Genomic DNA, 26,595 nt, shown 5'->3' with positions numbered 1-26,595 from the left:
GCCCACATTATTTGTCCCGACCGTCCATGAGAAAACGAGTTAAGAACGTGTTCTCACATAGTTCTTTGCTTGAGAGACACCGTGGCTTGCAAACGAGCGAATGATCGCAGTTGCTCAGTGTTTGGATGTACAAAACCTCTAAAAAGTAAGTTAACTAACGCCATATCATTGTGTTGTAGTGTATATGGTTACCTTGTTAGCATTATAATGTTGCTTTAGCATTAGCGCTACAGCTAACAGCCAAGTTAGTGTCGCTAATGTAACGGTAGATAGCATCAGTTATGTGTGTAAATACCATGGACCTATTAAAGGACAGCGGACTAATACATGGCCGCCCTTTCATAACTATAAATACAAGCACTGTAACTCGAGTGTGCACCTCAGCAAGCAAGGGGCATCACACGAGAATGGGCACAATTCAACAAAGGGGCTACAGGCACTGATCTCTACTGCTTGGATACCAAGGGAATGCAGTGTTTTACAATGTCTGCTCACCATACAACAAACGAATACAACTGTATTCTACCGGCCACTGGACCGCAGTAGTTCTAGCGTTTTACTGATGAGGAGATTGACCTGTTAAACTCATCCTAAATACATATGGTGCGTTCCTGGGAACCCGTGTTTTCGCAACCTTCTACCCTCTTGTACTCCCAGTTATAGCTGGTTATTTACGGGCAAAAAAGTGTACCTGGAACGCACTATTATAGGAATGTTTTTCCGTTCACACCTGATTCAAATCAAATGGTTATTAGCAGATTTCTGCAGAGCTTTATGTCATGGTATTGAGTTGATGAGATGAACTTTAAAATATGTAAACAAATCAATGATGTGATCAGTGGTGGGCAGAGTAGCTAAAAAATGTACTCAAGTAAAAGTACTGTTACTTTAAGATTATAATTACTCAAGTAATGTGTGTGTGTCACTCACTCTGTTCGAGCCTGCATGAGTTCAATGTTGTCATTAGCTGTTACGTCTTTCTGACCAATCGCAGTTCAAGGCCGACCTGGGCTGTGCCACTTCGGGAGGGGGCGCTCAGTTACTCCACTCTAGACAAAAGCGAATTGGTTGCGACGTTGACCCGGTGCCCCCCGAAACGTTAACGGGCCACGGGGAATTCTCCCAACTCTCCCGATTGTGTGTGTGTGTGTGTGTGTGTGTGTGTGCGCGCGCGTGCAGGCGTTATTCAATTGCCGCTTGTACCCGCGATCTCGTCCTTTCGTTCATCACCCAACCCGCATGACCATAGGTGAGGATAGGAACGAAGATCGACCGGTAGATCGAGAGCTTTGCCTTGCGGCTCAGCTCTCTTTTCGTAACAACGGTGCGGTAAAGCGAACGCAATACCGCCCCCGCTGCTCCGATTCTCCGGCCAATCTCACGCTCCATAGTCTCCTCACTCGCGAACAAGACCCCGAGGTACTTGAACTCCTTCACTTGGGCTAAGGAATATTCACGTGATAGAAATAGATCTTGCATGTAATAAAAGAAAATATCTAAAAAAAACAAAGTAACGACCGTCACGTAGCCAAATGGAACGGCGTAAAAGTACCGTTCTTTCTTCAAATATTTACTCAAGTAAAAGTCGAAGTATGTTGCAATAAAACTACTCCTAAAATTACAATTTATCCAGAAAGTTACTCAAGTATTTGTAACGGAGTAAATGTAACGCGTTCCTACCCACCTCTGGATGTAATATCATTTCATATAACTAATTTTAAGTATTAGGCTAATGTAATTCACTAAACATGCTTATCTTATATCTTCTTACAACTTGCTGCTGGACTATATACAACGTAATTAATTGAGTACTGATTTTTCTTTGTTGTCTCTACGCAGGCCAGCTCATCAAGTGCTTACATTCAGCAGCTTCTCTCAAGGGATGTTGCCTGCAAGACAGAGCACCTGGAAACGCGTATTTGTAGGCACACGGCTATCCTTAAAGACTTTGCAGCCACATTTTAAAAGTGAAGGTACTGTGTACTTTCCTCATTGAGTATTTTTGTTCTTTGATGTAATCGATTCTTGGAAGCATAGATTCTAGGCTGATGCTAGATTCTATCTGCGCTAAAAAGCCTGGTCCTCTTTGGAAAAGCATCATGACCAGCGCCCTGCTAAAACACGAGTCAAACTTGGGAGTTGCATTTCATAGATGGAATCAGTCAAGAGCCCAGAAGGGTTTCAAGACAAATGCCACATGAGCTGGTTTATCATTCTCAAATATCACTGAATTCATCATGTATGAATGTTAGCTGAACAGCTTAGAGGGAAGGAGACGTTGTTGCCTTTTAGTGTCAAAATAGAATTATTGTGCTTGCCTCGCTTGTCATGTTGTGCTCAGATCACTTTGCGCTGGTGTTCGTTGAGTGTCCTTAACCTGGCCAACCACTTGAGCTTTGAGTCTAGGGAGGAGGGTGCTGGAGGAGACGTCCCTCTCCAAAACTGTGAATCTTTGTCAGCAGTACACATTTTAAACCCTCTGTGTCAATGTTGCGTACATTTAAAGAGTTTCTTTAACTTGTACAGATGCACAATGCCCCCCTTTATGCAAATAATGTATCAAAACAATTACTTTTTTACCTTTTTTTCTCCCTCTACAGTAGACTGCGATGCCTTTGGAGACCGTAGCACTCAGCGTGGCGCCACCTCAGAGATTCTGGGTGTGGTCGCCCCTGGCTCCTCCCACATGTCCAGTCACAGCGAGGAACTGGTGGTTAGCAAAATAAAGAATATGTTTGCATTTTTGCACTTGTAAATAGTTAATCGTGTTTAGCCTACACTCAGATTTGAACTCATTCTTGCATGCGATGGTCTTGGATAAAAAAAAAAAATACCCAGGCAAGACATGGAAATTGCAGGGCGTGCCAAGCCGCGACCGAACACGCTTGGCAGTGTAAAAACGCCTAATTGGTCGGTAGTGGGGATTGACAACTATTCTGTGAAAATGAAAGAATATGTCTTGTGTGTGTTTCCTTCTTTATGTGGAAAGCTGCAGACCCCAGGCACCATTTCAATCAAGGTTGAAGAGGATATTGGTGGAGGCATGCCCGCCGTAGGTTAGTAATACACATTGCATCTATGCAAGAAAACAACCTGGATTAACTGAGAATGTATTCGATTCTCCCTGCGCTAAAAAGCCTGGTCCTCTTTTGAAAAGCATCATGACCAGCGCCCTGTTAAAACACGAGTCAAACTTGGGAGTAGCATTTCAAAGATGGAATCAGTCAAGAGCCCAGAAGGGTTTCAAGACAAATGCCACATGAGCTGGTTTATCATTCTCAAACATCAATGAATTCATAATGCATCAATGTTAGCTGATCAGGTTAGAGGGAAGGACACATTGTTGCATTTCAGTGTCAGAATAGAATTATTGTGCTTGCCTCGCATGTCATGTTGTGCTCAGGTTACTTTGCGCTGGTGTTCGTTGAGTGTCCTTAACCTGGCCAACCACTTGAGCTTTGAGTCTAGGGGGGAGGGGGCTGGAGGAGACGTCCCTCTCCAAAACTGTGAATCTTTGTCAGCAGTGCCCATTTTAAACCCTCTGTGTCAATGTTGCATACATTTAAAGAGTTTCTCTCACGTGTACAAATACACAATGCCTCCCTTTATGCAAATAATGTATCAAAACAAATGATTTTTCCTTTTTTTCTCCCTCTGCAGAAGACTGCGATGCCTTTGGAGACCGTAGCACTGAGCGCAACGCCACCTCAGAGATTCAGGGTGAGGACGCCCCTGGCTCCCCCCACATGTCCATCCACAGCGAGGAACTGAAGATTCTGAGCGTCTACGGAAAAGGGGAGGGCCCTTTGGCGACGGACGGCCATGACACCCTCTTCACCGCGTCAGAAGTGGAGGCCCTGAACTCGCTGTCTGCAGACCACAGCGTGGCCAAGAGCCTGGAGCGCGGCGAGCGGCTGGTCTGCCGCGAGGAGCTGAGTGTGCAGGTTGGAAATCATCTTCTTATTCAGCATCCAAAAGAGAGGCTTCCTCTGTTTCAACTCCAGCACACACCTTTAGAAAGCATACACCTTTATGATTCAGTAAACGTTTTTACACTCCCAAATATGCCCGTCTTATGCCCAACTTCTCCCCTGTGTGATCCGCACGTTTACACTGACAGAGGTAATTTACAGGCTTTATTTCGCACCCCTATTAACCCTCTCTGACCCTACACATATTGGCGGTTTCATGTTGATGTAAATGCGATAAGACAGCTTTGCGGTTCTAGGGGCGAGGCTTGGGTAGAGGTGTTGCTGCATTGTCTCTACAAAAGAGACGATGCAGCGATATCAACATGAATAGTTGTAACTGGAGAGATGGTGAAATCCGCAAGCTGCTGACCATCATGGGAGAGATGGTGAGCATTTAAAGAAGACGAAAAATGGTCGATCTAAGAGAAAGTACCAGAAAAACGTTCCTTACAATGCTTCGTCAGCAAAGTGGTTAGCAAAATAAAGAATATGTTGGGATTATTGCACTTGTAAATAGTTAATCGCGTTTTAGCCTACACTCAGATGTGAACTCATTCTTGCATGCGAGGGTCTTGAATCAAAAAAATTATGCATTTATTTTTTTGCAATTCATTGTAAAGTCCCCCAGTGTGTAGCCCCGGCTTCTCCAGTGAACCAAGAAAGCCAGCTCCGAGACGAACAGGGATTTTATCAGCTGGCAGGGTAAAAATGCCTAATCTGTCGTTAGTGGGGATTAACAACTATTCTGTGAAAATGAAAGAATATGTCTTGTGTGTGTTTCCTTTTTTATGTGGAAAGCAGCAGACCCCAGACACCATTTCAATCAAGGTTGAAGAGGATATTGGTGGAGGCATGCCCGCCGTAGGTTAGTAATACACATTGCATCTATCTATGCAAGAAAACAACCTTTATAAACTGAGAATGTACTCGAATCTGCCTTCTCAGCAGGAGCCTTTAACCCTTAACCATCCAAAGGGCGACAAGGAAAATGCATAATCAACAAATAGAAGTTAGAAAGAATGTCAAAATATAATTCTTCCTATACACAAGTGTGTACAAAGTACAAACTGTATACCTTTTGTGAAAACGATTAATTAAAAACATCACTTTCTCTCTTTCTCTGTTTTCCTCTCTGAAGAAGACAATGACATCAGAGACTGCAGCACGCAGCGCGGCGCCACCTCGGAGAGTCTGCGTGTGGACGCCCCTGGCTCCTCCCACATGTCAAGTCACAGCGGGGAGCTGCGCATCCTGAGCGTTTACGGACAAGGGGAGGGCCCACTGGCGGTGGACGGCCAGGACACCCTCTTTGCCGCGTCAGAACTGGAGGCCTTGAGCTCGCTGTCCGCTGACCACAGCGTGGCCAAGAGCCTGAACTGCAGCGTGAGGCTGGTGCGCCTTGAGGAGCTGACTGGGCATCATGGTGGCCGCAAGGGCCGGCCCGGTGTCCTGGGTGGCACGGTTATTCCCAACAATGCCAATATGATCGTCCACATGAGGACTCACTCCGGCGAGAAGTCCTACAGGTGTGACCAATGCACGAAGCGCTTCAGTTATAGCTCCCACCTGAAGATCCACATGAGAACTCACTCCGGCGAGAAGCCCTACAAGTGTGACCAATGCACAAAGCGCTTCAGTCGGACTGACCACCTGAATATCCACATGAGGACTCACTCCGGGGAGAAGCCCTACAGGTGTGACCAATGCACGAAGCGCTTCAGTTATAGCTCCAACCTGAAGATCCACATGAGAACTCACTCCGGCGAGAAGCCCTACAAGTGCGACCAATGCACGAAGTGCTTCAGTCGGAAAGTCCAGCTGAATATCCACATGATGAATCACTCCGGCGAGAAGCCCTACAAGTGTGACCAATGCACGATGCGCTTCAGTCAGAAATACATCCTGAAGAACCACATGAGGACTCACTCCGGGGAGAAGCCCTACAAGTGTGACCAATGCAAGATGCGCTTCAGTCAGAAAGGCCTCCTGAAATTCCACATGATGATTCACTCCGGCGAGAAGCCCTACAAGTGTGACCATTGCATTAAGCGCTTCAGTCACAAAGGCAACCTGAATAAACACGTAATGACTCACTCTGGGGAGAAGCCCTACAGGTGTGACCAATGCAAGAAGTGCTTCAGTCGGACAAGCCACCTGAAGATCCACATGAGGACTCACTCTGGGGAGAAGCCCTACAAGTGTGACCAATGCACGAAGGGCTTCAGTCGGACAAGCCAGCTGAATAGCCACATGAGAACTCACTACGGCGAGAAGCCCTACAAGTGTGACCAATGCACGAAGCGCTTCAGCCATGGCTGCAACCTGAAGAACCACCTGAGGACTCACACCGGCGAGAAGTCCTACAGGTGTGACCAATGCCCGAAGTGCTTCAGTCTGAAAAACCACCTGAAGCGCCACATGAGGACTCACTCTGGGGAGAAGCCCTACAAGTGTGACCAATGCACGAAGTGCTTCAGTCGGACAAGCCAGCTGAAGATCCACCTGAGGACTCACTCTGGGGAGAAGCCCTACAGCTGTGACCAATGCACGAAGTCTTTCTGTCAGAAAGACTACCTGAATAGCCACATGAGAACTCACTCCGGCGAGAAGCCCTACAAGTGTGACCAATGCACGATGCGCTTCAGTCAGAAATACATCCTGAAGAACCACATGAGGACTCACTCCGGGGAGAAGCCCTACAGGTGTGACCAATGCACGAAGTGCTTCAGTCGGAAAGGCCAGCTGAATATCCACATGATGAATCACTCCGGCGAGAAGCCCTACAAGTGTGACCAATGCACGATGCGCTTCAGTCAGAAATACATCCTGAAGAACCACATGAGGACTCACTCCGGGGAGAAGCCCTACAAGTGTGACCAATGCAAGATGCGCTTCAGTCAGAAAGGCCTCCTGAAATTCCACATGATGATTCACTCCGGCGAGAAGCCCTACAAGTGTGACCATTGCATGAAGCGCTTCAGTCACAAAGGCAACCTGAATAAACACATAATGACTCACTCTGGGGAGAAGCCCTACAGGTGTGACAAATGCAAGAAGTGCTTCAGTCGGACAAGCCACCTGAAGATCCACATGAGGACTCACTCTGGGGAGAAGCCCTACAAGTGTGACCAATGAACGAAGGGCTTCAGTCGGACAAGCCAGCTGAAGATCCACATGAGGACTCACTCCGGGGAGAAGCCCTACAGCTGTGACCTATGCACGAAGTCTTGCTGTCAGAAAGACTACCTGAATAGCCACATGAGAACTCACTCGGGGGAGAAGCCCTACAAGTGTGACCAATGCCCGAAGTGCTTCAGTCAGGGTTCCGCCCTGACGATCCACATGAGGACTCACACCGGGGAGAAGCCCTACAGCTGTGACCAATGCACGAAGTGTTTCATTCAAAGCTCCGCCCTGACGATCCACATGAGGACTCACACCGGGGAGAAGCCCTGCGTGTGTCTGCAGTGCAACGCCAGCTACAGCGACCCAAGCACTTTGCGAGTGCACATGCTCAAGCACACTTTGACACGGGTTAACTGGACTCTTTGATTGAGACCTCTGTCCTGTATTGGTTGAAATTACTGCTTTTTGTTTTTCTTTTCATTACGTTTAAATGCTTTCCAATTTTGATTTGCTTTCTGTTTTTATTAATAATTGATGTCTGTGTTGAATAACTTATTTCTAGGACAAAGATGATTGAAGATGATCCATTTTAAAAGGTCCCTGGTTAAATGTCTAGATCTCAGTGATGCTCAGTTTAGGCCGGTCCTCCCTCTAGAATGCAGCATTATTCTAACAGGACAAAGTCAGAAGATTCCTAGCATTTGTCCCCCTTCACTCTCTGTTTGCAGCGGCGGCTGGTGATCCAATTCGTGGGTGGGGTGCAGTAATGGACGGGGGTCCTCCCCAAGAAAATATAGAATTGGTTTCTGGGATGCCAACTAGCTAAAAATGTATTCCGATTCATAGCCTACATCCTGACTTGCAGGGCCTGGACAAGCTGCTTTCATTTTCATTCCACTAGCCATTGCTATTTGACCCATGGTTGTTATTCTGATATTGAGGCATATCATGATCAATGTCCTATAGTGTTTGACCGGAGTCTCAAGGTGTATATCAAATGCAGTTTGGGACCGTTGTATATATATTTTTTATATACTACATGCCAAAAGACTTAATTAATATGGAACTTACTTGTTCCTTTTAAGTATAACATTGCGTGATTGAGGAGTCCAATTCCTCCACTGAAATGGGTAGAAAGTGCTTTTACGGCTCTCTGCTAATTAGTTTACTAGCTAAATTCGAGTTTTATCTAGCGATCCGCTATCTGTATTATGTTATTTTGTCTTGGGAAACATGAGCCGAATGTTTTTTGAAACCTGCCCGGCAACGGACAACCCTTACGTAATTGTTTGTCAAGTTGTCAACAACTGATGACGTAGGCCGGTACAATTTTCGCCCCCTGTACAATTTTAACGTGACAGAGGCGACGGAGAAAAGAGGCCCTCCGTGTGATTGTTACGAGGGAGGACGCTGTCCTGCGTGGTTGCCTGGAGCTGCCAGAGAGCTGGGGACGTTTCGGGAGGGCTTTGCCCTGCCAGCCATCGCACATCCCGAAGTGCGGTCTCTGCTGCGGTATCGTAATCCCTGCACCCAAACTAATCATTCAGCCCGAACAGAACTGTGACGAAACGAACTAACGCCGAGCCGGTACACACACACACACACACACACACACACACACACACACACACACACACACACACACACACACACACACACACACACACACACACACACACACACACACACACACACACACACACACACACACACACACACACACACACACGACTGAAAGAACTAATGCGGCCGTACACACGCACTACACTGGAAAGGACATTGCACCGCTGTGCATTCCGTGCACAGGACTTAAGGAAAAGTGTCTTTCTTGAGTGTTATAAGTGTTAGAATAATATAGCTAGTGTTATATTGGATTGTGATTGTGACTCGAATGTTAAATGCACGTCTGGTAATTTAGCATTGGAATGTGATTGGAATGTGATTTATGTTTTCCCGGTTTATATGTTATTGTTGATGGGAACAATCAAATGTATGTATATTGTGTTGAACGTTGGCAAGCGTCTTTTTAACTATTTTCATGCTCAAAAATGTTTCATTTTGAGTAAACATCAGAGTTAAAGGACAGACATTTTCTATTGTATTTATTTTGTATTTGATATATTTCTTACCTGGGGGTAGGGGCGCTTCACCTGTTTAGCCAAACCTTAGTAAGCTACCGCTGATCTAGACGGCTAAACAGTGCACAACGTGTCCACTCACCTGGACATTGAAGCTATAGGCATTGGGTGTGGGGGACCTAGATCATGACCTAGATCCTGTCCTCTCCAGATTAAGAACTGTGTTACCCCTACAAGGCGGCGGCAATAATCCCGACCGTTACACTATGAAAATGCGGGACGTCAGCTTTTCGATGACGTCCAAGTCGTGTAATTACGTCGCCTCATAACGTTCCCATGGCAACAGGGGGAAATGGCTGCCCTTGTGTGCAGTAAACGCAACATTCTTCCACTTTCTGCTAAAATATATGACTTTTTTGCAACGGAAATGCGGGGATTATGAAATCATGCAAGCCCCGCATATTTTGCGCGCATGGTTCATGTAATAATCCGTGTATGGTTCGTTCTTTGAATATTCCGATTTAAAACAAAATCAGAAAAACCAATTAACAGAGTCGTTTTTGGGTTCTTCTGATTTGGTTTTGAAACGGAAAAAGGGCAAAAGGAATAAACAAATAAACTGCATTTTATTTGTGTTTGTGCATTTTGTGTGTCGGTTTTTTAAACCCGAAACAGAAAAACAACAAAAAAAGATACATTTATAGTTATAGGCTACATCAGAAGGCAGAACGCAGCGAAGAAAAAATAGCAAACCACCTAAACCAGCAATAGTCTCTAATTATATTTAGCCTTAGTTATGGCCGCACTTGAACCTTATGGTGATTTTATCCGTGAACTATTTGACACTGGAAAGACGCACGACGAGATCGGTACCGCTCTAAAGCAATCTGGTGCCCCGAAGTGCTGCGTTATGACGGTGAGGAGGTTCTGTGTGGAGCACAACCTTCGAAGAAGAAAGTTTCCGACACTGATTTGGAAATGGCAGTGGTTTCTTCCATCAACAAGGTAGGCCTATACGTGTGTATTTAAGTATAGATATACATAATCGAAAATTTATGACGGGTTACCTGTCATCGATTGGTGTGCATGCTGGGGAAAGCAGAGTTGGGAGGACAGTCATCAGCCGATACCACGATTTGCGAAGACATGTAAGTAACTTAGAGTACCGGTAAGTAAACAGTGAAAAGTAAATATTCATGAAACGGGAGCAAAAAGAGTTTTAATTATACTTCTCTTCCTTCTAAAGGGTGCTCGTAATCTGAACCCTATTCCCTACCATGCAGAATAAATGGGCCATAAACTGCACATGGATCAAAATGAGAAGCTCGGCATGTTCGGTGTCACACATGTGGTGGCAGTTGACGGCAGAATTGTTGCAAGTGCCACCATGCCTTTGAAAAACAATCTGATTATCTAGGAGGTATACAGGTGCGTCCTAGACTATACTTGCAAAGCAAACTTAGCATTATGTTTTGTATGGCTCCTCATATCGAACTAAAAATATGATTCCAAGTATATTATTTATTTCAGTGTAATGCATTTGACTCACTGTACTACTTATGCATGTGTCTAATTTGTACCAGAGTGTCAATGGGATGTGGGACCAAGTCAGAGTTTACCATGGGAAGGAGTTCTACCTGTGCCTGTACATCCAGGGTATCCTTCCCAGGCACAGGTATAACCTCAGCAGGCCACCTTACTTGCAGACTACATATTCAAGGGTACGTCTTTGTATTGCTACCAAAAAGGGAGACGAAAGGTGAAATCAGATTATATGGCCACAGTGGAAACGGACAGAATTTTTTTGTTTCTTATTTGTCAAATGGAATCTGAAGCAGCTGAATATGTCAGCATTTGTCCACAGCTTCGAACAACATATTTAGCAGTTACTATTCCGTTACTATTTATTTTTAGCAGATTATCGCACTTGCTTATTTTTCAAACTGAATCTTGTGTTCACAACAGAATCTTAGGGTGGAGCAGATTTGGCCTGAAGTCAATAACTGAAGCAGGCCCTGGTGCACCTGACTGACCAAGCGGCCATAGACATGCAGGACAACACGGTGAAGTTCTGTGTGTCTAACCTTACGTGCCAACTCAGCCAGATTGGGTTAGACAGGGTTGTGCAGTCATGGAATGCACATAGGATTCAAGGTATGCTAAAAATATATTGTGAATGAATCATGTCAGCCCAAAACTTTCTACTAATAAATCCTATTTTTATTTGCTATTCTCTTAATCATTATTTATTTTATTTTCAAATGTCTTGAAATGGGAAATGTGGTACAAAAAAAACAACTAACTTTGGCTCAAAATGTTTCCTTTACAAGGTAGAGGAATACCTAATGAACTCGCTGCAGCAGGATGTCCAGCACAGATATCGGAGGACCTGCTACCCAGTGCTGCTGTTGCTGCTGACAGATATGAGCAGGGGTTTAGAAGCTCTCTCAGCAGGGAGGCAGCCTTTGGTGTGGACCCCTTTCACACTGAGGAAGACAGGAGGGACTTTGCGGTGGCCTACCCTGATCCCTCATCTTTGACAATGTGGTCAACAATGACCATAGTGCATTTCATGAAGCCCTTTTCTGCCTGCTGAATGGCACTGAGAGGAATGTGTGAAATGTTTTGATGGATGTGTGACGGCCTGTGTATACTGTTAAGTGTTACGTGTGATTGACCGTACATTTTCTTGATGATGCTGTTAATAATGTATGTGTTTATCTGCCGTTTTCACAAAGAAAAGACTTCAACAAAACCTGTTGCAAGGAAACCACTTGTGTCTGCGAATGCTTGTAAAAAATATTTTACATTTCTCCATCTAGATGTGTAGCACTTTTATAACCAAACAAAATAGTACGTACAATTAATGACAATAGAACGATTTTCAGAAAGAACTACAACTTAATGGGCAAATAACAATTTAACGTAAAATTTGAACACATAATAATAGTAATAACTAATTTAAAATTGAATAAAACATAAAAATTAAAGCCTCGTCCAGCCCCACCACTGGCTGCGTGTTTCCTCCGTAAAAGTCCCCACCTCTGCATCTAGGGCAGTAGGTGAGGCTAACCTGCCGTTGCTCCACACAGCTGCTGCAGCCCAGGATGGGTCTGCAGCAGCTGGCAAATATGGGCTCCTTCATAGGATCTGCAGTTTACATAGAGAATTTAGATTAGTGACTTTAAGGAGGCTTTTAGACTTTTTTTGTTAGCCCTTATGTTTTTTTTCATGATGACAATAAAAAACGACAGTGTTACCCCTTATGTTTTTCTTCATGACGGAAAATAAAAAACGACAGTGTTACCCCTAATGTTTTTTTGCATGACGACCAATAAAAAACGACAGTTACCCCTCTTGTTTTTTCCATGTTGACCAATAAAAAACCACAGTGGTAACCCGGTCGACGTTTTTGCGGGGACCCGAACCTGAGCTGCTTAGAGTGTTAACCACCGAACTTATCAATGCACCATCAAGACACTGAATAAAGTAAACACAATGGTTGTACTTGACTTTATAATTCGCATGAAATAGAGATAAGAGTCTTCCAACAGATGTCATCAACCGGACTTGAACCCCGGTCTCCAGTGGGTTAGGCAGAGTTCACTCCACTGCACCACTGAGGCGATGACAAAACACTAGTCAATCATTAATAAAGAGGATATACATGACATTCAAATGTATGTGTGTATTTCTATTATTTCCCTTACGTTTTTTTCATGACGGCCAATAAAAAACGACAGTGTTACCCCTTATGTTTTTTTTCATGACGGCAAATAAAAAACAACAGTGTTACCCCTTATGGTTTTTTCATGACGGCCAATAAAAAACGACAGTGTTACCCCTCATGTTTCATTTGATAAAAACGACAGTGTTACCCCTTGTGGTTTTTTTATGACGACTGATTAGAAACGACAGTGTTACCCCTTATGTTTTTTTTCATGACGACCAATAAAAAACAACAGTGTTACCCCTTATGTTTCATTTGATGAAAACGACAGTGTTACCCCCTATGTTTTATTTGCTAAATATCGACAGTGTTACCCCTTGAAAACGACAGTGTTACGATTATATTTTATTTGACGAAGACAACAGTGTTACCCCTTAGGTTTTTTTCATGACGACCAATAAAAAACGAAAATGTTACCCCTTATGTTTTATTTGACAAAGACAACAGTGTTACCCCTTATGTTTTTATTCATGACGACCAATAAAAAACGACAGTGTTACCCCTTGTGTTCTTTCTCATGACGGCCAATGAAAAACGACAGTGATACCCCTTGTGTTTTTTTTCATGACGACCAATAAAAAACAACAGTGTTACCCCTTATGTTTTTTTTTATGACGACCATAAAAAACGACAGTGTTATCCCTTATGTTTTTTTTCATGACAACCATAAAAAACGACAGTGTTCCCCCTTATGCTTTTTTTCATGACGACCAATAAAAGACGACAGTGTTACCCCTTATGTTTTTTTTCATGACGACCAATAAAAAACGACAGTGTTACACCTTATGGTTTTTTTCATGACGACCAATAAAAGACGACAGTGTTGCCCCTTATGTTTTTTTTCATGACGGAAAATAAAAAACGACAGTGTTACACCTTATGTTTTTTTTCATGACGACCATAAAAAACGACAGTGTTACCCCTTATGTTTTTTTTCATGACGACCAATAAAAAATGACAGTGTTACCCCTTATGTTTTTTTTCATGACGACCAATAAAAAACGACAGTGTTACCCCCTATGTTTTGATTTCATGACGACCAATAAAAAACAACAGTGTTACCCCTTATGTTTTTTTTCGTGACGACCAATAAAAAACGACAGTGTTTCCCCTTGTGTTTTTTTTCATGACGACCAAAGAAAAACAACGGTGTAACCCCTTATGTTTTTTGTCGTGACGACCAATAAAAAACGACAGTGTTACCCCTTGTGTTCTTTTTCATGACGACCAATAAAAAACAACAGTGTTACCCCTTGTGTTTTTTTCTCATGTCGACCAATAAAAAACAAGTTTTTTTTCATGACGACCAATAAAAAAGAACAGTGTTACCCTTTACTTATTTTTTCGTGACGACCAATAAAAAACTACAGTGTTACCCGTTGTTTTTTTTTTCATGACGACCAAAGAAAAACAACAGTGTTACCCCTTATGTTTTTTTTCGTGACGACCAATAAAAAACGACAGTGATACCCCTTGTTTTTTTTTTCATGACGACCAAAGAAAAACAACAGTGTTACCCCTTATGTTTTTTTTCATGACGACCGATAAAAATCAACTGTGTTACCCCTTATATTTTATTTGACAAAGACAACAGTGTTACCCCTTGTGTTTTTTTTCATGACGACCAAAGAAAAACAACAGTGTTACCCCTTATGTTTTTTTTCGTGACGACCAATAAAAAACAACAGTGTTACCCCTTGTGTTTTTTTTCATGACGACCAGAGAAAAACAACAGTGTTACCCATTATGTTTTTTTTCTTGACGCCCAATAAAAAACGACAGTGTTACCCCTTATGTTTTTTCTCATGACGACCATAAAAAACGACAGTGCTACCCCTTGTGTTTTTTCTCATGACGACCAATAAAAAACGACAGTGTTACCCCTTATGTTTTTTTTCATGACGACCAATAAAAAACGACAGTGTTACCCCCTATGTTTTGATTTCATGACGACCAATAATAAACAACAGTGTTACCCCTTATGTTTTTTTTCGTGACGACCAATAAAAAACGACAGTGTTACCCCTTGTGTTTTTTTTCATGACGACCAAAGAAAAACATCGGTGTAACCCCTTATGTTTTTTTTCGTGACGACCAATAAAAAACGACAGTGTTACCCCTTGTGTTCTTTTTCATGACGACCAATAAAAAACAACAGTGTTACCCCTTGTGTTTTTTTTCATGACGACCAAAGAAAAACAACAGTGTTACCCCTTGTTTTTTTTTTCATGACGACCAAAGAAAAACAACAGTGTTACCCCTTATGTTTTTTTTCGTGACGACCAATAAAAAACAACAGTGTTACCCCTTGTGTTTTTTTTCATGATGACCAAAGAAAAACAACAGTGTTACCCCTTATGTTTTTTTTCTTGACAACCAATAAAAAACGACAGTGTTACCCCTTGTGTTTTGTTTCATGACGACCAAAGAAAAACAACAGTGTTATCCCATATGTTTTTGTTTTCGTGACGACCAATAAAAAACGACAGTGTTACCCCTTATGTTTTTCTCATGACGACCATAAAAAACGACAGTGTTACCGCTTGTGTTTTTTTTCATGACGACTGATAAAAAACGACAGTGTTACCCCTTATGTTTTTTTTCATGACTTTATAATTCGCATGAAATAGAGATAAGAGTCTTCCAACAGATGTCATCAACCGGACTTGAACCACGGTCTCCAGTGGGTTAGGCAGAGTTCACTCCACTGCACCACTGAGGCGATAACAAAACACTCTAGTCAATCATCAATAAAGAGGATATACATGACATTCAAATGTATGTGTGTATTTCTATTATTTCCCTTATTTTTTTCTTCATGACCAATGAAAAACGACAGTGTTACCCCTTATGTTTTTTTCATGACGGCCAATAGAAAACGACAGTGGTACCCCTTATGTTTTTTTTTCGTGACGACCAATAAAAAACAACAGTGTTACCCCTTATGTTTTTTTCATGACGGCAAACAAAAAACGACAGTGTTACCCCTTATGTTTTTTTTCATGACGACCATAAAAAACGACAGTGTTACCCCTTATGTTTTTTTTCATGACGACCAATAAAAAACGACAGTGTCACCCCTTATGTTTTTTTTCATGACGACCAATAAAAAAGACAGTGTTACCCCCTATGTTTTGATTTCATGACGACCAATAAAAAACAACAGTGTTACCCCTTGTGTTTTTTTTCATGACGACCAAAGAAAAACAACAGTGTTACCCCTTGTGTTTTTTCTCATGTCGACCAATAAAAAACAAGTTTTTTTTCATGACGACCAATAAAAAAGAACAGTGTTACCCCTTACTTTTTTTTTCGTGACGACCAATAAAAAACGACAGTGTTACCCCTTGTTTTTTTTTTCATGACGACCAAAGAAAAACAACAGTGTTACCCCTTATGTTTTTTTTCGTGACGACCAATAAAAAACAACAGTGTTACCCCTTGTGTTTTTTTATCATGACGACCAAAGAAAAACAACAGTGTTACCCCTTATGTTTTTTTTCGTGACAACCAATAAAAAACGACAGTGTTACCCCTTGTGTTTTGTTTCATGACGACCAAAGAAAAACAACAGTGTTACCCCATATGTTTTTGTTTTCGTGACGACCAATAAAAAACGACAGTGTTACCCCTTATGTTTTTCTCATGACGACCATAAAAAACGACAGTGTTACCGCTTGTGTTTTTTTTCATGACGACTGATAAAAAACGACAGTGTTACCCCTCATGTTTTTTTTCATGACTTTATAATTCGCATGAAATAGAGATAAGAGTCTTCCAACAGATGTCATCAACCGGACTTGAACCCCGGTCTCCAGTGGGTTAGGCAGAGTTCACTCCACTGCACCACTGAGGCGATGACAAAACACTCTAGTCAATCATCAATAAAGAGGATATACATGACATTCAAATGTATGTGTGTATTTCTATTATTTCCCTTATTTTTTTCTTTATGACCAATGAAAAACGACAGTGTTACCCCTTATGTTTTTTTCATGACGGCCAATAAAAAACGACAGTGTTACCCCTTATGTTTTTTTTCATGACGGCAAATAAAAAACGACAGTGTTACCCCTTATGGTTTTTTTCATGACGACCAATAAAAAACGACAGTGTTAGCCCTTATGTTTTTTTTCATGACGGAAAATAAAAAACGACAGTGTTACCCCTTATGTTTTTTTTCATGACGACCATAAAAAACGACAGTGTTACCCCTTATGTTTTTTTTCATGACGGAAAATAAAAAACGACAGTGTTACACCTTATGTTTTTTTTCATGACGACCATAAAAAACGACAGTGTTACCCCTTATGTTTTTTTGCATGACGACCAATAAAAAACGACAGTGTTACCCATTATGTTTTTTTCATGACGGCAAATAAAAAACGACAGTGTTACCCCTTATGTTTTTTTTTCATGACGACCAATAAAAAACGACAGTGTTACCCCCTATGTTTTTTTTCATGACGACCAAAGAAAAACAACAGTGTTACCCCTTATGTTTTTTTTCGTGACGACCAATAAAAAACAACAGTGTTACCCCTTGTGTTTTGTTTCATGACGACCAAAGAAAAACAACAGTGTTACCCCATATGTTTTTTATCATGACGACCATAAAAAACGACAGTGTTACCGCTTGTGTTTTTTTTCATGACGACTGATAAAAAACGACAGTGTTACCCCTTATGTTTTTTTTCGTGACGACCAATAAAAAACGACAGTGTTACCCCTTGTTTTTTTTTTCATGATGACCAAAGAAAAACAACAGTGTTACCCCTTATGTTTTTTTTCGTGACGACCAATAAAAAACAACAGTGTTACCCCTTGTGTTTTTTTTCATGACGACCAAAGAAAAACAACAGTGTTACCCCTTATGTTTTTTTTCGTGACGACCAATAAAAAACGACAGTGTTACCCCTTTTTTTTGTTTCATGACGACCAAAGAAAAACAACAGTGTTACCCCATATGTTTTTTCTCATGACGACCATAAAAAACGACAGTGTTACCGCTTGTGTTTTTTTTCATGACGACTGATAAAAAACGACAGTGTTACCCCTTATGTTTTTTTTCATGACGACCAATAAAAAACGACAGTGTTACCCCTTGAGTTTTTTTTCATGACGACCAAAGAAAAACAACAGTGTTACCCCTTAAGTTTTTTTTCGTGACGACCAATAAAAAACGACAGTGTTACCCCTTATGTTTTTTCTCATGATGACCAATAAAAAACGACAGTGTTACCCCTTGTGTTATTTTTCATGACGACCAATAAAAAACAACAGTGTTACCCCTGATGGTTTTTTCATGACGACCGATAAAAATCAACTGTGTTACCCCTTATATTTTATTTGACAAAGACAACAGTGTTACCCCTTGTGTTTTTTTTCATGACGACCAAAGAAAAACAACAGTGTTACCCCTTATGTTTTTTTTCGTGACGACCAATAAAAAACAACAGTGTTACCCCTTGTGTTTTTTTTCATGACGACCAAAGAAAAACAACAGTGTTACCCATTATGTTTTTTTTCTTGACGACCAATAAAAAACGACAGTGTTACCCCTTATGTTTTTTCTCATGACGACCATAAAAAACGACAGTGCTACCCCTTGTGTTTTTTCTCATGATGACCAATAAAAAACGACAGTGTTACCGCTTGTGTTTTTTTTCATGACGACTGATAAAAAACGACAGTGTTACCCCTTATGTTTTTTTTCATGACGACCAATAAAGAACGACAGTGTTGCCACTTTTGTTTTTTTTCATGACAACCAATAAAAAAAGAACAGTGTTACCCCTTATGTTTTTTCTCATGACGACCAATAAAAAACGACAGTGCTACCCCTTGTGTTTTTTCTCATGACGACCAATAAAAAACGACAGTGCTACCCCTTGTGTTTTTTCCCATGACGACCAATAAAAAACGATTTTTTTTCATGACGACCAATAAAAAAGAACAGTGTTACCCCTTATGTTTTTTTTCATGACGACCAAAGAAAAACAACAGTGTTACCCCTTATGTTTTTTTTCGTGACAACCAATAAAAAACGACAGTGTTACCCCTTATGTTTTTTCTCATGATGACCAATAACAAACGACAGTGTTACCCCTTATATTTTATTTGACAAAGACAACAGTGTTACCCCTTGTGTTTTTTTTCATGACGACCAAAGAAAAACAACAGTGTAACCCCTTATGTTTTTTTTCGTGACGACCAATAAAAAACGACAGTGTTACCCCTTGTGTTTTTTTTCATGACGACCAATAAAAAACAACAGAGTTACCCCTGATGGTTTTTTCATGACGACCAATAAAAAACGACAGTGTTACCCCTTGTGTTTTTTTTCATGACGACCAATAAAAAACAACAGAGTTACCCCTGATGGTTTTTTCATGACGACCAATAAAAAACGACAGTGTTACCCCTTGTGTTTTTTTTCATGACGACCAATAAAAAACAACAGAGTTACCCCTGATGGTTTTTTCATGACGACCAAAGAAAAACAACAGTGTTACCCCTTGTGTTTTTTCTCATGTCGACCAATAAAAAACGAGTTTTTTTCATTCATTTGAAAAAACGACAGTGTTACTGTTACCTCTTATGTTTTATTTGATAAATATCAACATTGTTACCCCTTATGTTTATTTCATGACGGCCGATAAAAAAAGACAGTGTCACCGCTCATGTTTCATTTGATAAAGACGACAGTGTTACCCCTTGTTTTTTTTTTCATGACGACCAAAGAAAAACGACAGTATTACCCTCTGGGCCAACTGCTCTGTCAGTCAGCATTGCTGCGCTTTAAAACCGTACTCCTTAAAACTGAGGTTTTGGAGTTTAACACGCAGCTGCGTACGAGGTTGAACGTGATTGCTGTGTAACGACTCATACAGGATCAGCTGATTCCCAGCTGACTCAGTTTAAACTGCTTGGAAACCGGAAGTACTCTGATTTCTAGTATACCCCAGCAGATGCAGTCTTAACTTAATGGTGGATGCATTTTGTGCTATAATTACCAACAAAAACTTAATGGGAATGTAAAATGAACTTTAATATAATAAATCTATAATAAATAAAAACGCTAATAATGTTGACATATTTACATTTAAAAAGTGGAATGGAGTCTCTACCAACAGAGTTTGTAGAAAATAATAAAGAAAGGTAGAATAATAATGCCTAAGAAGAACAATAGTTGAGCACTGCTTGCAACACTCAACTTGAGTGGTCAATTACATTATAAAAATGAATGTGGTTAGTTGAGTGACTCAACTCACTAAGTTTGGTCACTCAACTAAGTAAGTTAAACTGCAACTAAATAAGCAGTTTAACTTGTTCTATTGTAGGCCTATATGTTTAAGATGTTCGTGTTGTTCCAAGAATAAATCTTCATCAAACATGACGAACAACAAGAAGCCCTGCAGACTAGAAAGGGTCAATTAGGATATTGGGTCAAATTGTTGGACTCACCTGATAATGTTCTATCGGACTATTTCTTTGAAAAAAAAGTGTTGATCTTGGTCTTGACAAGTGGCTCCACGTCGTGTATGCTCAGCTCTCTCCCTACGTGACGCGACACCGCCCCAGACTCTGGACTCTGGAACTCACCAACCGTACCACTGATAAGCGTCTCATTTCAAGCAACACTCGGACGTGTGCTACACATGCATATGTATTCATTTTGATTGCGCTAACATTATCCTCGTCCACAGGAATCGATAGAATCAATACGATGGACTGAAGTAAATCAGGTGTTCGTCCTGATCCCGACCTGTGTTGTGTGATAGCCTACCACAAACGTGGGCGTTGGGCGCCCCCCTGTTGCTTCACCATGCAACGAGAACCACTTAGAACCACTTGTTTGATGGTACGAGTAGTAACACTCATTATAGTGTTTGTGGGAGTCATTCAAGGAGGCTGTCTGTTATAGAAAAACTGTGTTTTGTGCACATTATGGTTTGACACGCATTACGCACAGAGTGCCTGGAGAGACCACCTTTCCTATCTGGAGTTAAGATAAGAACCCTGACTTTAGGATCGGCCGTTCTGTAATGACTTTTTTCCTAAATCCGATCCTAACCCTTGTTACCATAGTTACCAAACAGATAAGATAGGATTTTCGAGTTAGGACGTTTCCGTAACACGGCCCCCCTGGTCTATCCCCTCGGCGCTCTTCTCCGCCTGCTCCGTCTTTGCTTGATTGTCAATCAAGCTACATCTCACCCAGGCAGACAGCCTCACAGCACGCGTGCGAGCGCACGCGCACACACACACACACACACACACACACACACACACACACACACACACACACACACACACACACACACACACACACACACACACACACACACACACACACACACACCGCTGCTAACAGTAGTAGCTTGTCATTGATGCCCTGATGCCAGGTAGAGTAAGGTGGGTGACACTTACCAGTCACTCCAGATAAATGCTGCGTTTTTTTGTGATTGTTGCGGACTAAAGTCCTTGATTATGGGGCACGTTTTCTTAAAAAATGCAATGAAATATGCGGCATATTTATGCAATGTTATGCAATGAAATTGCGGGAACTTTCGATGACGAAAGTTCCCGAAAACGTCCCAGCCTGGTATTTCAGTTGTATCTAGATTGACTATCAATGTGAAATAATGTAAGCTGCTCAATAGATAATTATCACTCCACCACCTCTCTTGACATCTAGTTTGAGAGCGAGGCAGGGGAAGAATGCAGGGACAGTGAAAGCTCCATTGCTGAGGTGAGTGATGAAAGGGATTTGACTGTTTAGGAGCACTTTTTGGCCCACTGCTTGGCACTTTGGGTACCTCTTTCAAAGGGAGGTAAGCAAGGAAACAAAAAGGGATGAATGGAACTCATAAGGAAAACGATAAAGGAGGTACCAAGGCAGGGAGAAGCTATAGCTGAAAGCTTTTACTTTCTATTATCTTTAAATCTTTGAACTGTTACTGGAAGGACATTTAAGGTGTGCTGCCAGGGCAACCAGCAGAGAGCTGAGCTCTGGAGAAACATCTGCTTAGCTTTAACTGGAGAAACGGGAAGAATCATCGGCTGAACACACAAGAACATTCAGCTGGCTCACTGAGTTGTTAATCACCAATACGCTTTATTAACAAGTATAATAGAGAAGTAAGAACCTTACATGACCACAATAAACACAACATTAAAAATATATATTTCTATATTCAGTTTAAATGAATTCACAAGAGGAACATCATCAGCATTTCCACAAGGCTACTTGCATTTATCAATTAATAATATCAAATCTGCTTGGAATGGAATCATTTTACATTTTAAATACATTTTACATATTCATTTTGTGAAACCTGCTTGTTAACCTTATGGAAGATCTATCAATGCTAAACTTTTCAAAAGCCAAATATACGTGGCATTTGGAAAACAGTACTTAAGTATTTAAATCAATACAAATATAAAAGTGTTGTAGGCCTATCTCTCTGTGGGTCAAGATGCATATAATCCAAGATAACTTGTCCTCACAAACATTTCATGAGAAACTTAAAAAAACAACAACTACTCACTACTATATTACCATTACTATAACTATGTTTGTATGCCAAATTGAATTTAACCTAATGCTTCTGCAAGTTCACTCAGAAAACTAAAAGATCAGGAAAACAACTTCTAGAAAAATAAGTGTGTTGACATAGTAAATTCAATCACGTTATTCCAAGAAGCAACGACTGTCACAAACAAAAAATCCAACAGCAAAACAAAACCAGGCAACATAATAATAATAATAATAATACATTTAATTTAGAGGCGCCTTTAAAGACACCCAAGGTCACCTTACAGAGAGCATATAGTCATCATACATTTTTTTAAAAAACAAGACATTGTGGAAAAAAAAAAAAAAAGTAAACAAGCAATAATAAATAAATAAAACAAAAACAAGACAAAAAACAATCAAAACAGTGATCAGTTAGACGTTAACATGAGAAACATCTCAAAGGTTAAAATTTAACCCAAGTATACCAAGACTTGAACTGAAAGATTGTCTTGGTTATTAAACACAAAAAGGAAAACAAACACGGGACTCATCGTAACACACACAATATATGTAGTCTATATTTGAAGATGATGAGGAAGATATGTAGGAAAAATACACAATTTGAGTAACACAAGGGCTAGGGCTGGGATTAGAAACTCTATCTACCGCCATATACTAGGCGGGGGTGGAATTCATTCGTATACAGAAAAGCTATTGTGAATATAGGACCTAGCAGAAAATTCTTTGCATAGCCTTTAGTTTTAGCCGTGCCCAGTAGTTCAAAGTAACACAAACTACTATTATTATTATTCACACAAGTGTGTTTTTTATTCACAATGTACAAGCGTGTGTTTTTATGCGAGTGAGTGAGTTAGTGAGAGTGTGTATGTCACTACAACCGACACAGAGACACTGAGGAACCAGAGCTTCCAATCCCAAAACCAGGGAGGAGGTCATCCTGGGTGAATGTGGACTGGAAGGTGTGGATGTGCATCAGTATCTCTGAGTACCCTGCTACATCTAGGGACACTCTGTAGAAGGCCAGAGTGCCAGCAGGCCGGTCCAGATACACTCCTACTCTGTTAGAGCCAGAGGGAGGGAGAGGTATGGCTGTACTACTGTCGTTGTACCGGGCAGAGTAACCATCATCAGCACAATGAAGACTCCAGGACTTGTCGTTTCCTCCAAGCTCGCTGTCAGCACCCACTCCTCTCCTTGTGATCCCTCTGTATGTCACTCCTATACTAACAACTCCTTTCCTCTCTACCTCCCAGTAACAGCGGCCAGTCAGAACCTCTTTACCCAACACCTGCTCACAGTAGTCAAATCTCTCCGGGCGAAAAGGACGCACCATGTCCTTTTTCGTCAACGTCACTTTTCTTTTGTCCTTAGACATAGAGAGTCGTTTGTAGGCTGTGTTTAGGTCCAGTGTGAGTTCACAGGCATCTGACGGGAGAACAAGACATGATGAGGCTGCTATCCAAAGTACAGTTTTCTTGAATACTTCTGGATGAAATACATAGAAACTTAGGCTACCAACGGATACCAGGCGGGGGTGGAACTCATTCATATTTTAAAGGTATTGTGATTATAGGAGCGATATGAAATACAAATCATTGGGTCATTATATTCATGTTATTAACAAAATTTGTAATCATAAGAAGTCATAAGTCATCATCAGTATAATAATGAGGATAGTAGTTAAATAATAGTTGTTTTTATAAAATCAAATAAACACTAGTTTAACCACTTAATCGTCAAATCCCGCCGGCGGGCAAGTTTTAGTTACAATACCCCTTCCCCCCCAACATGCTGGGTCAATTTTCGGCATCATTCAGTTGAGTGATATAGTCATGTCATACACCGTTTGAAAGCTTAGAATCTCAGGAATTCGGTGGAATAAATATGTTTAGCGAATATAGATAAAAAATATCCTAGTGTCTTAGGTCAAAATAGCCCCCCTCAACCTCCTCCTCCCTTGGTGCATTCTAACTTTATCGTCGTTGTGGATATCCTTAGCAATGCGTTGATACTTCATGTTGGGTCTTGAAATGTTCATCACAGAAATTGAATATCAATTTTATTGTGTATATGCACAAGCCATCTTATACAAAGCAGCCGAAAAATAGAAAACCGAAACGCTGCAATGTTTTTTTGTAGAAAACTGCGATTTAGGGTTTGAATTCCGGAATCCACTGTGTTCGCCAGGGTCTCACGGTGACATAAAGCCCTCACACATGTCTGTAAGACCAATACTTCCTTGTTTACAAGCCAATGAGGCGATCACTATCAAAACGGGGCATGTATACTTTGATTGACAGCTACACCAGCAGGGTCGGGGACGGGCCTTAGATATCCTAATAGCCAATGAAAAGACCTTTCTGACGATATCCAGCATGTCAAACACCGTTTCACGTGTGGTTGAGAAAACAAATGCGCAAGGGGTGTGCGTTTCCCAGAGTGCGAGTGTGAAGCAAGTGGTTGATTTGCGCGCTCGTGTGTGGTTTAATTTTTATTTACTTTTGTGAGTTTGTTTTTATGAACATTTTGAAAGATGCCTAAATGCCCGGAGAAGAAAGGAGGGGGAGGGAGGGAGGAAATCATGTCAATAGTTATTTTCACATTGTTATTGTAATTTTACTTATTTTTGTTTATTTGAACATAGTTATTTATAGTATATTTAGTATTTCAGTTTGGTGTTTATACCATTGCAGTTATCACTTTTTAAGTAAAAGTAATAGCCAAAACACTTTTCTTTTTGCTTTTTTTTGTCAAAATTGCAGAGGCGGAATAGCTAAAAATTGGATTTTCGTGTGATTATACCGGTCTCATTACATATCAGAACAACTGGTATGCTATCTAAATGGTTCACAAGAAAGCCCAGAGGGTAAACTTTCATTTGAGACCAAGATTATGCTTCTACATGTTTGGGTTCACTTTTGTTTACAGTATACATTTTGGGTAGCCAAAGGTCTTTTTTGGAGTCTCCAAAAGGACCTTGACCAAAATGAATGGACATATCATTACATAAAAGGAGCTGGAGACTTCATCTTTTATGCTTTGTTGATCTGCTTTTACACACAGTATCACAAGACCTAGGGCTAGGGCTCAGTAGTGTTTGCAAGGGATATGGGGTTATCCAGGCTACTACAATCAGCTTGGTTTTGGAGTTGTGTGTAACCGGCCGGGAGGAAAAACAATATTGTAGTCTTCCCAGCACTGTGACAGTACATGATAGTTATTCTGATAATATCATAAAATTTTACAGGTTCTCAGCTTTCCAAAGAGACCAAGCATGTGATTAGAGGTCATACTATGAAGGAGCAGTGCTCTCTAGAATAGGCGCAGTGCAAAAACAAAAAAATGGCCAAAAATGGCCCGAAGACTAAGTGGATAACTAAGGGATAAGAACCTTACGGGAGGGTAATGATTGTTCCAGTTATAAATCAAACCCTCAGGCGTTACCAGGGAGACTAAATCATGGCTTGTAAAAAAATATATATTTTGATTGTAAAACGCATGAAAATATAAATGAATGGTCTTAATTAATTTTCTTTGGCAAGTAACCATGGTGTAAGCGGGATAATGCCCTTCAAGGTGTCCATAATCAGGAATGAATGGCCTCCGTGTCGTCCATTAATTCCTGATTATGGAATTATTATTATATGGAATTTAGTTTCCCTGATGCCAGTAGGTTTGACTAATACCTGGAACAATCATTACCCTCCCGTAAGGTTCTTATGCAACGGAAACGTTGTTCACTCCTCCAGTAAATAGGACGGACCTTAGACACGACTTGGCAACAGGAGATATTCTAGTCCGCTCAGCTATAAGCCAGAGAGCTAACGTTATATGTAGATTTAAAGTCAGTTACACTGCGTACGGTTGACAAACAGTAAGTATAATTTGACAGTATGTTTAACAACTTGACTAGGTAGCTAACCAGCCATGCCATTGTCCCCAAATCAATATCATGATTTTCACGAACAAATGATCGGCCATGTGTAACGTTACCGTCGGCCACGGCATGAAGCAGCGAGTTGAACAGCGAACGGGATGCAAGATGATTGCTTATGTGATACAAAGTCTGTTTGCAATAAATTGTAAACAGAGGCTTTGTCTGCGTTCCCGTTGCTATGGTTACTCATTTTAGACAGGCTGATGCAA

The 26,595-nt window shown here is 41.1% G+C and overlaps 2 protein-coding genes and 1 long non-coding RNA gene across 3 annotated transcripts in view; 2 read left to right on the top strand and 1 right to left on the bottom strand.

The window, feature by feature from the left end:
• Positions 1-26,595, bottom strand: part of LOC130381355 (uncharacterized) — a 202,832-nt gene that overhangs the window by 134,672 nt on the left and 41,565 nt on the right.
• LOC130381366 (zinc finger protein 271-like) lies at positions 28-10,525 on the top strand. The gene is given in 7 exon segments (XM_056588955.1): positions 28-145; positions 1,840-1,973; positions 2,601-2,713; positions 2,990-3,056; positions 3,661-3,944; positions 4,773-4,836; positions 5,110-10,525. Coding segments are annotated over 7 exon segments (3,096 nt in total). The 5' UTR covers positions 28-125; the 3' UTR covers positions 7,524-10,525.
• Positions 10,705-12,433, top strand: LOC130381464 (uncharacterized). Its single transcript, XR_008895421.1, has 3 exons — positions 10,705-10,896; positions 11,141-11,329; positions 11,506-12,433. It is a non-coding gene; the product is annotated as an uncharacterized LOC130381464 (long non-coding RNA).

Source organism: Gadus chalcogrammus, chromosome 4, assembly GCF_026213295.1.
Source record: "Gadus chalcogrammus isolate NIFS_2021 chromosome 4, NIFS_Gcha_1.0, whole genome shotgun sequence".
In the NCBI taxonomy this organism is placed as follows: Eukaryota; Metazoa; Chordata; class Actinopteri; order Gadiformes; family Gadidae; genus Gadus; species Gadus chalcogrammus.
The sequence above is the reverse complement of the archived record's forward strand: the minus strand, read 5'-3'. Positions and strand labels throughout refer to the sequence as shown.